The 13,888-nt window shown below is 40.1% G+C and overlaps 1 protein-coding gene and 1 long non-coding RNA gene across 2 annotated transcripts; both read right to left on the reverse strand.

Annotated features, from left to right (window-relative positions):
* Nucleotides 1-2,777: 2,777 nt before the first annotated feature.
* On the reverse strand, nucleotides 2,778-3,473 carry LOC119563041 (tissue factor pathway inhibitor). The gene is made up of 2 exons (XM_037876245.1): nucleotides 3,323-3,473; nucleotides 2,778-3,265 (listed from the first exon to the last, which is right to left on the reverse strand). Exons 1-2 carry the CDS (start codon nucleotides 3,462-3,464, stop codon nucleotides 3,057-3,059), a joined length of 351 nt encoding a protein of 116 aa, XP_037732173.1. The 5' UTR covers nucleotides 3,465-3,473; the 3' UTR covers nucleotides 2,778-3,056.
* An 8,149-nt stretch (nucleotides 3,474-11,622) lies between these two features.
* LOC119563082 lies at nucleotides 11,623-12,516 on the reverse strand. The gene is made up of 2 exons (XR_005222102.1): nucleotides 12,410-12,516; nucleotides 11,623-12,323 (listed from the first exon to the last, which is right to left on the reverse strand). It is a non-coding gene; the product is annotated as an uncharacterized LOC119563082 (long non-coding RNA).
* Nucleotides 12,517-13,888: the final 1,372 nt, after the last annotated feature.

The raw sequence follows: 13,888 nt of genomic DNA on the forward strand, positions 1-13,888 counted from the left end.
AATAAGTTTTTAGGGATTGTCTACCGTATAAGGTATTTTAATTCTTTTACAACTACCATTTTTGGTTTTACTAATAATTACTGTGTTTATGCTATGCCTTTTTTCATGAAATCAATTCATGAAATTAGCAAATTCGTGTGTGCATAAACACCGTTTCATGAATTCGATAACACACGAAAGTTGACTATGAATTCAGTCCCAATTTACGAAATGCTGAGGCACAGCCTACTTCACAGCCTACTACTCTATAGAGCTCTATATCAAATTCAAAAAATTTGACAGCTTTACTAATATCATTTCATGAATTTGTCTGTGTTGTATAAACAGGGGCTATTCTAATTTCATGTGTTGGAGAAAGCATGAAATTCATAGCATAAACATATACTATGTTTATGCTATGAATTTCATGCATTACATATACTATGTTTATGCTATGAATTTCATGCATTTTCCAACTCATGAAATTATAATAGCCCCTGTTTATACAACGCAGACAAATTCATGAAATGATATTAGTAAAGCTGTCAAATATTTTGAATTTGATATAGAGCTCTATAGGGTAGTAGGCTGTGAAGTAGGCTGTGCGTAGACTTTTCATGCATTGGGACTGAATTCATAGTCAACTTTCGTGTGTTATCGAATTCATGAAACGGTGTTTATGCACACACGAATTTGCTCATTTCATGAATTGATTTCATGAAATAGGCGTAGCATAAACACAGTAATAAACACAGTAATAGTAAATGATACAAAATATTTGTATTTGCTTGAATCATTTCCCATCATCTGTTTTGATAATAGCCTCCGCTTAACCCTTTGGTGACCGTGTTCCTCGTGACCGTTGTGCAATGTGACTGGGACATGAGTTATGACTATATAAATAGCTCTGTGGCTCGCCCGACTGCCAACGTGACTCACTTGGTCAGCCCCAAAAAAAAAAAACCCCCGTTTTGTGGGCGGACACATGCGGCGAGTTGTTGTGGCATGCCACATTCGCACACTGGCAAACAAACCGAGCCACAAACAAATAAAATAGACAGACGGCCAACACCTACGACTGGTCCGAACGACCCACCGCATGAGTTTTCATACTCAATTGCCGCAAATGCCACAAATATGTGTAATTGACTTGAAAATGCGCCAAGCAAATCAATCCGCACACAGTCGGTCCGTCGCCCGTCCCGCGTCCATTTTCGACCTCAAGTGCAGCGCGTGAACTCATTCTCATTCGCTGGCCAGCGGAGTGCGCCACGCTCCGTTCAGTTTACACTTGGAAAAATAGTTCATAAAACTGTTTAGTATTTACATTTATTTTTTTAGATTTTTTAAGCCAATATTTTTGTAAATGAAGAATTTTACCGAGTTTATGATCGATTTCTCAATGTCATGTTAAAGTTTTTGTTTGATATCTGTCAGAGAATGTTAAGATGAAGCTATACTTATTTATTTCTGATTATGTTTTTAGGTTTTTTATGGCACTCATTTTACAATCGTAGAGTTTTACAGAGCTTATGCTCAATTTCTCAATGTTAAGTTAAATTCCAAGTTTGTTATCTTTCAGAGAAAGTTAACATGAAGTTATGTGAATTGTTTGGAAAACACATATTCATTTCCTAAATGTGGTGTTTTATTTCGACCAATACATCTGGAAAAGAAAAGTTGGAGAATCAGCTATTTATCTGAATGTCAAAAGTTAACTTGACATTGAGAAATCCAAAGTTTAAGTTATCTTAATATGTTATCTTTTCATTTATTTTTAGAATGATAAGCAAGGGATTGAACGATATAGTTTTTTACGGCATTGAAAAATTATATTAGATTGGCTTTAATGCTATGTATTTTTCCCAGTGCACATCAGCTTGGGTCAGCTCCGCTCGCTTGCTGTGTGATTGATGAATGTTGCATATTTTGGACGCCGTTGGCTGCCACCATTGTGTGGCATTAATGAGACACCGGCCATTTGTTTTGCCATTTTTTAGCCATTGCTGGCTGACAATGAAACCGAACTTTGGTTGCCTTACAAATTGTGAACTGTTTTTCCCCTTTCCCCCTTTCGGATGCAAATACATATGCATATATTATTACCCCTCGTTTCGTGTGGGGATCATTTCAATTGTGGAAATCGTTACGTTTTATGGTTATTGTAACACATCGACTTCGTAGCAATTAGAGGCGCATTATGTGGGCTTTGAATATTTTCGGATCTTGGGACTTAGTGTCTGCGATAGAAGAGCAGAGTGCCAGCCAGGCTTTAGCGGAACTGTTTATTACCATAAATAATTGTCAACGCCAGCCGAGAAACGTCAACTGATATACGTACTGTCATGCCCCGATCTCGGTTTTGGGTTTGGGTTTGGGTTCGGGTTCGGTCTGGTATTCATTTCAGCTAACTGCACACTTGAAAGGCCCCAAGCCGCCGACCGATCTGCGATGACTACGCCGCACCCTGACGTCACATTTGCTTGGGTGGGTGCAGCAGTTGCTGCGACTGCAGTTGCTGCAGCAACATCAACTGCCACAACTTATGACTACATGGTGCCACATAGTGTTTGTGCTGCCCCAGAGTATCTCTGCCCTGCATTGCTCATAATAAAGTCATTAGAATGTTCGAGTATGGTGCGCTTTTGAGGCGTTAATGGTTTAGTTCCGCTGCATTGAGTACGCGACTTGCGGTCTCTCAACTTCCGCATAGAACAAATTGGTTGGGAATTGGGCATTAGTTATGCACTAATATAGCGCAACGCTTATCGGGGATATCGCAGTTGGGTGGGGTACGAAAAATGTAACAATTTATTAATGCTTTTAAGTTCTGCCATTAAAGTATTTCTCAAAACCGATTTGATTAAGATTATGTTGGAGTTATTTTTTGACGACAAATATATGGAGCTTAATTTCTTATGTAGAATGCTAGAACAACATTCGACATTTTGGAAAAATGTTTAGGGTTATAAAAATAAAATGTGTAAATTTGTGTTTTTTTATTAGGTACACATTAGTTAGTAGTATTTAGATTATTGTAATTTTTTTTATATTTATGTATTTGTTTTTTTTTTTTATTATTCATAATAGTCTATTGCCAAAGCGGTTGTCCTCTTGGAAACCACTAAACAAGCGCCCCGACATTCTTGTTCGCTGGCAAAGCGATTAGGGTTCCCCCCGCATCCGCTATAAAGGTATTCCAGGCAACGATTGTTCATAAGGTTATAGCCAAATACCTTGATGGCCTTTTTGCACGTTCCGTAACTGGGTGTGAACAGACATCTTTCTGCGAAATAATCTATAGATATAGTAACTATGGCTGAATTTTATGCACCAAATTTACCCTGCCTAATTTCGAAAGATCCAATCTTCGTTACGCGTTTTATATTGATATCTTTACGCGTTGGACTTCTTTTACGAGTATCTACATGGGTTGGCAGAAAGAGTCCGCAAATCAATGCGCAAAGGATGAGATTAGTCCACATGGCTTGGATTTCAGTGCCCAAATGATGTCTGGGTATAAGAGTAGGTTGTATTATTGTATATTATCAGTGAAACCAATTCGATTTGGTTGGAATTTAAATAAGTTATTCAATAAGTTGCCAACCGTATCAGTGGAGTTATCGTTTACGACATTTCACTTCTAAAGGGTAAGCCAATATTACAGTATCAGGAAATAAGGAAATTATAAAAACCCGGTTTGGTTTTAAATCTCCCAAGGTAATTTTTTCCATATTACTAATGATCTAATCTCAACTCATCTTCCTATAATTTACCATTAAAATGCCTAGTAAATCACTATTTATTTCCAGTGTAATGGGCGAGTAGAAGGCGCTTCTTCTGATTGGAAACTAATTTCGTTCTCACAGAACGTCAGCCCAAAATGATGACGCTGAACCGAAGTGAACTGAGCCGAACTGATTGAAGTGCAGTTCAAATTGAAAGATTGAGTGCCCGGCCGGCCAGTCTGTTTGTCAGTCCGTCCAGGTGTCCATTGGTCGATCTTATGTATGTTTGTCTGTAAGGATGGATGGATGGATGGATGGCAAAGGGGCAGCCAGCCAGTGTCAGTCAGTCTGGTGGCAGACAAAATGTTGCTAACGATGCTGCTGGCTTTTGGGCCACAACTATAGCTCCAGGTTTCCTCTGGTCCTCAGGCTATCTCGTGTCATTGTCGCACGACTCACGACGGTGATAAATAATCATCAGTCAGTCAGCGGAGCAGTCAAGTGCTCGCTGGCTCCTGCTTTTCTTCACTACCTCTAATTAAGCAGCTCCACTGCAATTGCAATTGCTATTGCAATTGCACGTACTTGTAATTGCATAAAGGGTAACGGTATAGATTCAGATCCCTCGGACGAGGCCGTGCCCATCGATTCGGGACTACTATACTATACCATATGTACTTCTTCTGGTTATTATCGCCATCGCCGACTTTGCTGTTTTTGGTAGCGACTGATAGCACAACTTGGCAATGACATTTCAATGCATTTATGATGTTTATCTCTTGGCCACGAGGAGTAGGAGAAGTTGGGAGCACTGCTATCCTAGAGATACCATGCCAATTGTCAAGTGGAGTGGAGGGCAAAGGAGAGCTCTCTTTTTCGCTGCACTGATTTAGATAAATTGCGCACGTTTTCTAAGGCAGGGCCGGGCCTTAAAGTTCGTTGTTGTTATCAAAACAACTTCATCAACGGCTCATTGATCTTGCGGTCAGGTTCATTTCGTATATTTTCCGTTGGCCAGCCGAGCTTAATTGGCCAACGGTGATGGCCGTTTGATAGGCCCCCATAAGCAGTTTTTAATTAGGACCGGCCTTCTAACAAAGGATGCCGATTTCGATGCCCGGACCAGCTGCTGCAAAAAGAGCCAAGAAATCCGCGATCATAACTCACTCAACTGGCTTTGATTTATTTGGGGCATGGCCGAATTAGCATACAATTAGAGCAAATGCGCGGCGGCTTATGCAATTTATGAAATATTTATGCCGGCCCAGTGATATTTCCCTAGTATTATGCAAATTGTCGGAGCCAACAATGTAACTCTGGTATCCACATTAAAATTATCCATAAGCCAGCCTTCGATGGCCACATAAATATATAGTTTTTCCTTATGGTTTTTTTTTTTCGTATTTTCTTTAGCTATTTATCTATTATTATTATTGTGTTTTTTTGGGAAAGTTTACTGCTACACAGCGGGCATTTTGGTGACCGTTAAATGCCATTAACCAGACGATGCCGCGGCATTGGCAGTGGCATTGTTGTTGACCGCTTGCCGTTCGGCGGCAGCCGCACAAGAAAATGAAGCAGGTGCGCAATTGTCAATTTTCCTGCTTGCTGGCCACCGAAGGATTAGGAAGGGGACAGGGGGGGCAGTGAGGCGGCGGCAGCCACAACAAAGAAAACAATCAATGCGATGGAAAACTAAATAATTTTCAGGGTTATACCGAAGACCTTATGCCCTGGTTTCATTAAAAACCAACGTTAACCTTAGGTTAAGCTAACCCTAGTAATTGGTATTCTATTTTCAGCACTGAAAATCGCTTAAAAACTCCGGAAATTCCTTAATTACACATTTATTCTACAGAATTAAAGATAATATCATAGAGTAAGGATTGTTACCATTAAAAATTCCATAAATGGGCCATAAGAGGTTTTGAATGCAAATAATAATAGGAAAGTAAAGAAAATGTAATGAACTATTTTTTATAAATATTAATATAATTCTTTCTGGTTCCAATAAGCCCTGAATATTATCTTGCTTAAACATTAATAATGCTCTCCATTTTATTGTACTCATAAATTTTAATAAACTAAGTTCTGGTTCAAACAATGCCTGAATATTTTCAGCTATAAGCTTAAATAGGGTTCAAAATATATTATATATAATAATATTATATCATTTCATATTCCAAATTATAAATGGCTACATAGGTTAATATGTTTACTTTAGAAAGCAAATGTTATTTTGGTATTTTAAAGCTTGAAGGATAAAAAGCAAATATGCACCTAAGCAAAGTCAAAAATCACAGTACCCCATGAATTTTCTAGGGTATTTGGCCAACTTGGGTTGTCTCATTTTTTGTATATTTTCTACACAGTTTTTCTTTTTATCAGTTGCATATCGGTTGACGCAGACATAGTAAGTAGCTTTTGTTGCTGCTTTTCCTGCTGCTGCATTTGCTGCTTTTGCTGGTGGTGCGGCAGCCGGCTGTGATTATTATGATTGTCCAGTGAAGCATGGAGGATGGCTGTTGTGGAGCTATGTCGATGGGGTAGCCGGCTTTGGGGTATTGTCATGATTTATGGCCTTTTCCTAGAGAGCCATCGGCAGGAGTGAGCGAGAGATCTGATGCTTGGCGCTTGTTCTACGATCCTTTGCTCGGAGATATCTCTATATATGTGGCTCACATGTGTCCAACCTGTGCTGGCCGACCAATAATAATAATAATAATTTGCTTGATTTATGATTCGGTTTTGTGACACCAATTTGGCATGTGCCCCCCAGACCAAGCGATGTCACCTCAGGGAATGCAGATTCATCTGCACAGAAAAGAAACAAAAAACCTGATGAAGTCGGGCTTTTCTTTCCTCTCACAACCGAAAGCAACAAAGTAAGCCTAACAGATCTATGAGAAATTGGCCATATTTAAGCTGTCATTGGTGTGATATCCCATTCGCGGCAATCTGGTTAATTATGGACAAATTCTTTCATTATAAACAATAGTAAAAAGCGCGCTTAAGTCGCCGCTTATTGTCAGCTTTCTATGTCAACATTTCAGGGGGATCTCAAAAAGCTGGCAAAAAGCAGGCAAAGCGCACATACATATGCCATAAAAATATCAAATATAATTGCGTATGTCGTGCCACTTGAGAAGCTGTCGCGGTTCCTAAGCGCTTTTTCACAATGCTCGTTATCGCAATGTCACCGATAAATTCCAATTCCCCAGCCCGTAATTTATGTTGACGCAGGCTTATGACGCAAATCGCGAAATGTTAACGTTTCTGAAGGGGATTGGACTCCACTGGATCTCCCAGCCTGCGGCCGACAAATCGACGAATCTATTTGGTTCCCATTGCCTTGCATTTGGCATTAGCATTGGACTCGACTAATTTCCGCTGCATGCTAATTAAAAATGCCTTTGGCAATTCGGTCGCCACATGACTCCGGGCAATTTGCACGGCCGCCGCATCGATGGCGGTTTTCCATCTACGAGGAGGCCAGAGAAGCAAGTGGTTACACTAAAAAAATCAGGATACATTTTGGAAAATATAATAACAGTATTTTATAAAATATGTTACTAAGCTTAATTTTGCAAAATGTGTTATGTATGTATATTCTCATTATTATTATCTTTATATCTTTTTAACGTTTGCAAATAACAATCCTTCTACTTCCTTTTATAAGCTATTTAAAAAATGTGTTTCATTACAAAAAAAGTCTTACAATTTTACGATAAAGATTAAAAGAACATTTTTAGGAATTCCATAATATTAACAAAAATAAATTGTAGATTCAATATAGCAATTTATCCCTACTTTAAACTTAAAATATTTCCCATTTATTAGTGTTATAATGTGTCTACCGATTAAACACAAAGATCATATTGTCAACTGACTGTGATTAAACAAAAAATATTTGTACATTTTTGAGGAACCTAGGACCATTTTAAGAACCATAACATATGTGTTAATAGAAGTATTTATGATCTCTCCATTAGAGAAAGATATTAATATACATTAAAGTATTTTTTGGCATATCCATTACAGAGAGCATTTAAATTCTGATAGACCATAAAAGCTGCTTGAAAACCAAATGACTTGGGGGCTTGTGACAGTTTGTGTTCGCGATTTACTTTACAACCGAGCTGAAAGTGATATGGTTTTGTTTTTCTGAGTGGGCTGGTTCTAGGAAGGCACATGCTCTGGAGCTGTCCCCAGGCACAGACCATTTCGTTATGGTTTAAATGAGCAATTTAACAAGCAGGCAGCACCGGCTGCCCTGCCACATAATGCGGCAAATGCTGCTGCTGCTGCTGTGGCAGTTGCTGCTGCTGCTGCTGCTGCTGCTCCATGTGGAGTAAGAGATCAAAGATAGAAATCTCGGCAAGAAGCGGCAGACAGTGGCAGGCTGGCTGAGCTGGCGGCTGCATCGGTTAGGGTTATTGCTTGTTGTTGTCGTCGACTTAATAGCGGCGCTTGCCCCTTGTTGCTGCTGCTATTGCCGCTGCTATTGCTGCTGCATTTGCTGCACTTGAAATTGAATCTGAAGGAAAATCGTGCACATTCTGAGGCGACACCGAGATGCGGAAACGGCAGCACAACAAGCACAGAAGCCGTTAGTTAAACTGCCGCTGCTGCCGGCGGAAAAGCGGCCAGCGTCCAAGTGCAGCTGCAATCCCGATTCAGTTGCAGTTGCAGTATTGCAATCCTCCCTTCGACCGACCTGCTGTCATAAAAGCTGGCCGGGATATTTTTGAGGCATATTAATTATTTCTTTTTTTTTTTTTTTTGTTGCCTGTTTCGGTCTTTTGTTGTCGCTGTTGTCGATGTTGTTGCCGCCGTGTTGCTGGTGTTGTTGCTCGTGAGGATGTGCTTGGGCTGGGCCCGCAGCTGCCCGCCAGCGATTTTTGACAGAGATTTTTTTTTTTGGTTTTTTGTTTTTGTTTTTGCTGGCCCGAATCGTGGTTTCGGCCATAGAGCAAAAACAAAAAGCCCCGGCCAGCAGCACACCAGCAATGAAATTTTTTCGTACATGTTATTGTCCATGTCCCAGGTTCAGGTCCGCCGTTGTTGCTGAAGCTAAAGCTAGAGCCAAAGCCAAAACCACCGCCACCCATGGCGGGTTCAATCGGGTTTCGTTACAGTTTTACTATAAGCTCTACATTGTTGATCCGCTGCACAGAAAAAAATGTTCTGGAGTAAATGATAAGACTTCGGCTTTTATGTGAAGTCTTTTTTTATAATGATTTTTTTAAAACAACTTTGAATCAAATGTCTCTGGAAATCGCATGTTTAAACAATGAATGACTTTATTTTAATAATTCAACAAAAAAAATTTTTATCTCTTAAAATATAGAAAAGTTTTTGGTTCAGCGGTGGGATTGAACCCTGAATTGTATTATATGTTTTTAGATTCAGATAGTTTTGTAAATATTTTGATTTAAGTTTAACTCATCAAAAAATATATATTTAAATGCCAACTTTAGGTGCAGCAGTGGGTAACGAACCTTGTATAAGAATATTTTTTTTTTGCTGATGTGTAATATTTTCTAACTTTACTTTTGTAATCCACTTTTTTTTAGATTTATTTCCAAAACAATTTGAAATTGAAATTCATAATATCTCTGTGATCGTTTTGATAATTTGGGCAAATGAGTCATGTTTTTCTCACAGTGTAGAGGAGGAGAAGGGTTGGGTATGGTCTGTCTAGTTGTCTTTTAGCGTTTGGCATTTTCAATTTCATGTTTTGTGGCCGCTGCTGTTGCCGTTGCCGTTCGTATTGCTGGATTTCTTTGAAGCACGATAAGCATTTCTCTTGAATTCGCTTCGTTGAGGGCGTGTGCGACCAAAAAATAAAAAAAAAATCCAAAAAAACAAAAAAAGACAAACGAAAAAATCACAGTTACATCAAATTGTTAATTCGTTTCATTTTGCACTGTCTACGAATCGGCATCGGCGACTCCATCCAGCATCTGGGCAACTCTTATGGTGGCTACCGTTGCTCCGAGCAACAAAACAGCAACATCAACTGGCGGTGAGGTCAATTGAAATAGTGCAGAAAATCAATTGACAACGTTTTCTGTCGCCGTTGTGGTTGTTGTGTTGCTGGTGCCCCTTGTTGTTCGGACTATTTCCCCAACTTGTTGCCACCGAATTCGTTCTGGTTTAGATTATAAAAAAAAAACCGAAAGCATTTCAATTGTCGCATTAACGATGGTCGATCTATTAGCCAGCATCTGACAAGATGATTGGAAGGGAAAAGTACGCGAATCACGCCCACATCTGCTCTATTTATAAAGTGGAGTAAATGCACTTGACAATGTTGCATGTCATTTAACCGACTTCCTGAAAAGCTTGGCTTCAGTATTACAAATTTATGATAATTTAATGTGATCCATAGCCAATTTCAGTGAGATATTTTAAGATATTCAAGGTACTTACTTTTGTTCTTATACCAACTGGGGGATTTCCGTCATCTAAGATGATTGATTAAGCCAATGCTAATGAAAGCCAATATTAAAATGAATTTTTAATTGTTAATAAATCTTAATGGGCTTAAATTTTATAGTACAAATACTTATATAGAAGTCCCTTAATAAACCTTAGCAAATTTGATTTACGGACCTTGCAAGCCTAGAAGAAACCGACAAAGATATCTAATCCTCGAATCTCCCGCCGTTTCATGTCACCACATCCATCGGAACTCTAAGAGATCCGATAGCATAGTCAAATTAAATGCAGAAGATACACACATGCGAATTCAATTAATTTCCTCGAAGCCATTAACATTCTGATCGGTTGCAGCTGATAAAATAGACTTTCAGCATCGTCTGGATGTTGGTGTGCTCAATCAGTCAGGTTGGGTCTGCGATTTGGCTCAAGATTCCGCTTTTCCCATGGCCAAAACCGAAAAACCCAGTCTGCCCAGCCCGCCCACTGTTGCCACCGTTTTGGCCATGAAAGCCAGCAGTGTAGTGGTGGTTATTGTTTTTGCTGTTTTCCTTCTTGCCATTGACTAAATTATGAGCGAGTAAATTTTGCCGCTGACTAAATGGAAGCCGGCAGATGTGCCACGAATTTTTCTCATAAATAAGGTTTGTATGTACGCGAAAGAAAGAGAGAAATTTTGCTAAAGAAAGCGAGGCAATAGCTGATGGCCAAAACCACCAACGAACCCGCCGAGCCAACCCATCACCCACCCACAGACCGTTTTAATTAAGCCGCCATGCAAATGAGCTGCAACTGGTTTTCTGGCCAGGATGGTACACACATAGATGCCACAAGATAGGTGGGAAGTGGGAGGCAGGTGGCAGCTGGCAAAGTCTAGGATGCAGTTTGTTGGGGGCGTCTCTAGATCAGACTCGGCTGTGCGATTAATTGCGCTGAAATTGGCGCGGCATTTCCATGCAAATGCGGGACAAGTGAAAGCCACAGCCGTTGGCTTCTTTATTTTACCCATACCCCCCCTTTTGGATGATAACGATCGGTTGGGTTGGCCTCTACGTCCTCATCCCCATCATCAACACCATATCCATATCCATCTATCTCTGCGTTGGCAGGGCCCCACTTGAGACCCAGCAGTTCAGTAAACAATCAATAGCACAACGGGAACAACAACCACCATCTGCGACACTTTGCCAAACTAGTTCCACAACAAGATGTGGGGAGTACACTGAAAATAAATCCCTTTTAATTAACAAAACATTGTAGAACCCAAAAATAATGTCTTTTTTTAAAGGCAGATAAATGGCTGTATCTAGAAATTAAAGTTGGCTGTGTTTTCTTAAATCAAATCCCATTAGTACATTTTTTAAGAAGCCAATATCTCCTGATACTTATTATCAATATTAATTCAGTTATAAGCAATTTATAATTTAATATGATCATCAAAAAATCACAAAATGATGTAATGAAAAAGTACTAGAGTTCCAGATTTTATAGATATTTACCTGTTTTATTACATAGTTAATAATTTCAATAATTTTATCCTCAGTGCTTCATATGTGACTGGGCTAGTCAACGCTCTTCTGTTCGCCAGCCGAACGCGTTAGATTAATTTCCAAAGGCTGTCATTAAAATTCCAGCGGAATGCAATTTATATGCCACACACATGCCAATGCGGCTTAGGCCAGGTCTCGGGCATCAGGCAATTTTTAATAAAAACAGCTTCATATTTATGATATCAGAATATGGCCGAGAAAACGGGCACGGAGACAGAGTCTTTGGGCCAGACCACGCGCCGCTCGTTAGTGGTATGTAATGATGATGGGGATGGGGATCTGGGTATATGGGTATCTGAGGAACTGAAAAAACATGGTGATCGGCGGGGAGATGGCGACTCCGGGAGACAACATCATCATCAGCAGCGGACCGCCACTCGTGGGCTGTTGAAATTTGCATGACAAACTCAAACTCATCCATCAATCATGCAGCCAAACTCCAGTTCGAGTGCGGCTCACATTTTTTTTGTTTGTCTGTGTGGCCAACTTGCAGTTGCATTTAGCAGCTGCCGCAAACTCGTTAGGACCCCACAATTTCACTTTTAATTACACATACTACAGCCCGGCTAATCCCTCAAGCCGATTTTATATAACGCATATGTGCCATTGACAGCGGGAGATGCTTGGGGTTGCACAGAGAAAAATATTTTAAGGACCCAAAATGAAATTCTAACATTTAATAAGATTTAACAAGGTGTTGATACTTACCGACATGTAAGATTTTATTTGCCCCTTTTAACCCGATTTGCCATTGTCATGTTAGCTTCTTTTAATACTGTTTCGGAAAAATGTAGTATCCCAATATCTATTTATTTGACTGATAACTCTTAACTAAAGAAAATGTTCTAGACTATAAGTTCTAGTTACATGTGTCAGTTTGTAGGTTTGTCAGACCCCAGTTTCGTGTGATAACAGACTCTATGAAGATTTGTCATTCGTAATGTTAACATCACATTTGGCAACCAATTTTCTTACCGAACAATTTATCAGATAACCAACTAGAATCTTAACCTGACATTGAGAAATCGGCCCCAATACGAACATTTTTATGCATAATCTCTGGAGTATTCAACCTATACAAATTAAATACAACATTAATTTAAAAGCTTTTCCTAATAGTTACTTGTTGTACTTATAAATATTTGATACGCTTGTTTTCTCCTTGTGGAGGCGATAGCTCCGCTTAGCGCGAATTTTCACTTGTCTTTTGCATAATTTAGACAAGCTGAATGGGCGATGGAGAGATGGGGCTACGGATCGGTGGATCGTTGGACTGGTGGATCGGTGAAGAGATGGGGCTGTGGAGTGACTGCCTGGGGCTTCAACACGGGCGGCGCCGTAAAATCAATTTGCAGCCACGCACTGCGTTATCACAAAGTGCGAGCGGGATGGGATGGCACCGGAGTGCGTAGCGCCACCTGTCGTCGCTCGTTAGCGTCATCGTAAATAATTTGAATCCTCCGATTTTTTACCCAGTTTTTCGCTTCTCAAGTACGTGTTGTATTTTTTTCTATTTTGTTTCGGGGGGTATACAACATGGTCTTTAGTTTCTTGAGGCCGTTGCAAAATCTATGCAAATTTATGACTGTCAGCGGATCACGGACGGCGGCGTCTACGTTTCCTCGTTGGTCTGGGGAAGTGATAACGAAATGACCATAATGGCCATTAGGGGCAGTTGCAGTTGCCTTTTGTTGGCGGGCACGGGCATACGGACATATCCCCATATTCATACCCCACTGTGCCACGAAATGCATTTCTGGCTTTTCTATTTTCCAACGAGGCCGAAACAAAACAAGGCAGAAAATAATTGTAAATCGCTAGATTTATGACCAAAAACATAGCCACGAATTATGACGCCGGCCACAGGTGGAAATCACATGCTGATTTCAACTTGATTTGCTTGCCATATAATTGCAAATTGTATTTGTTTAAACACGTACTCACATGTTGGCCGTTGGCTGAATTTTTCTCTGACTTTTTTTTTTCACCCAAGTGATTTTGAGCTCCAAGAAATCGGCGTCCAGCCGACGAGTGTTGCATGTTGCAAGTCGCTGGTGTGCCCGCAAATCTTTTGTTGCCCCACGCCCACAGAGCCACCACAATCCAAAATGCTCCGAGAAAACTTTGAACGATTGCTTGACGTGTTTTCTTTTGGCCAAGAGCATTCGAGGCACATCTCCAAGTGCC

The sequence above is a fragment of the Drosophila subpulchrella genome, chromosome 3R, assembly GCF_014743375.2.
Source record: "Drosophila subpulchrella strain 33 F10 #4 breed RU33 chromosome 3R, RU_Dsub_v1.1 Primary Assembly, whole genome shotgun sequence".
NCBI lineage: Eukaryota > Metazoa > Arthropoda > Insecta > Diptera > Drosophilidae > Drosophila > Drosophila subpulchrella.

Coding starts and splice junctions, on each gene's coding strand:
- LOC119563041 (XM_037876245.1), bottom strand. CDS start 3,464: ATGTGGACTAATCTCATCCTTTGCGCATTGATTTGCGGACTCTTTCTG. Junction 3,266..3,322: donor ATCTTTCGAAATTAGGCAGG/GTAAATTTGGTG, acceptor ATTATTTCGCAG/AAAGATGTCTGTTCACACCC.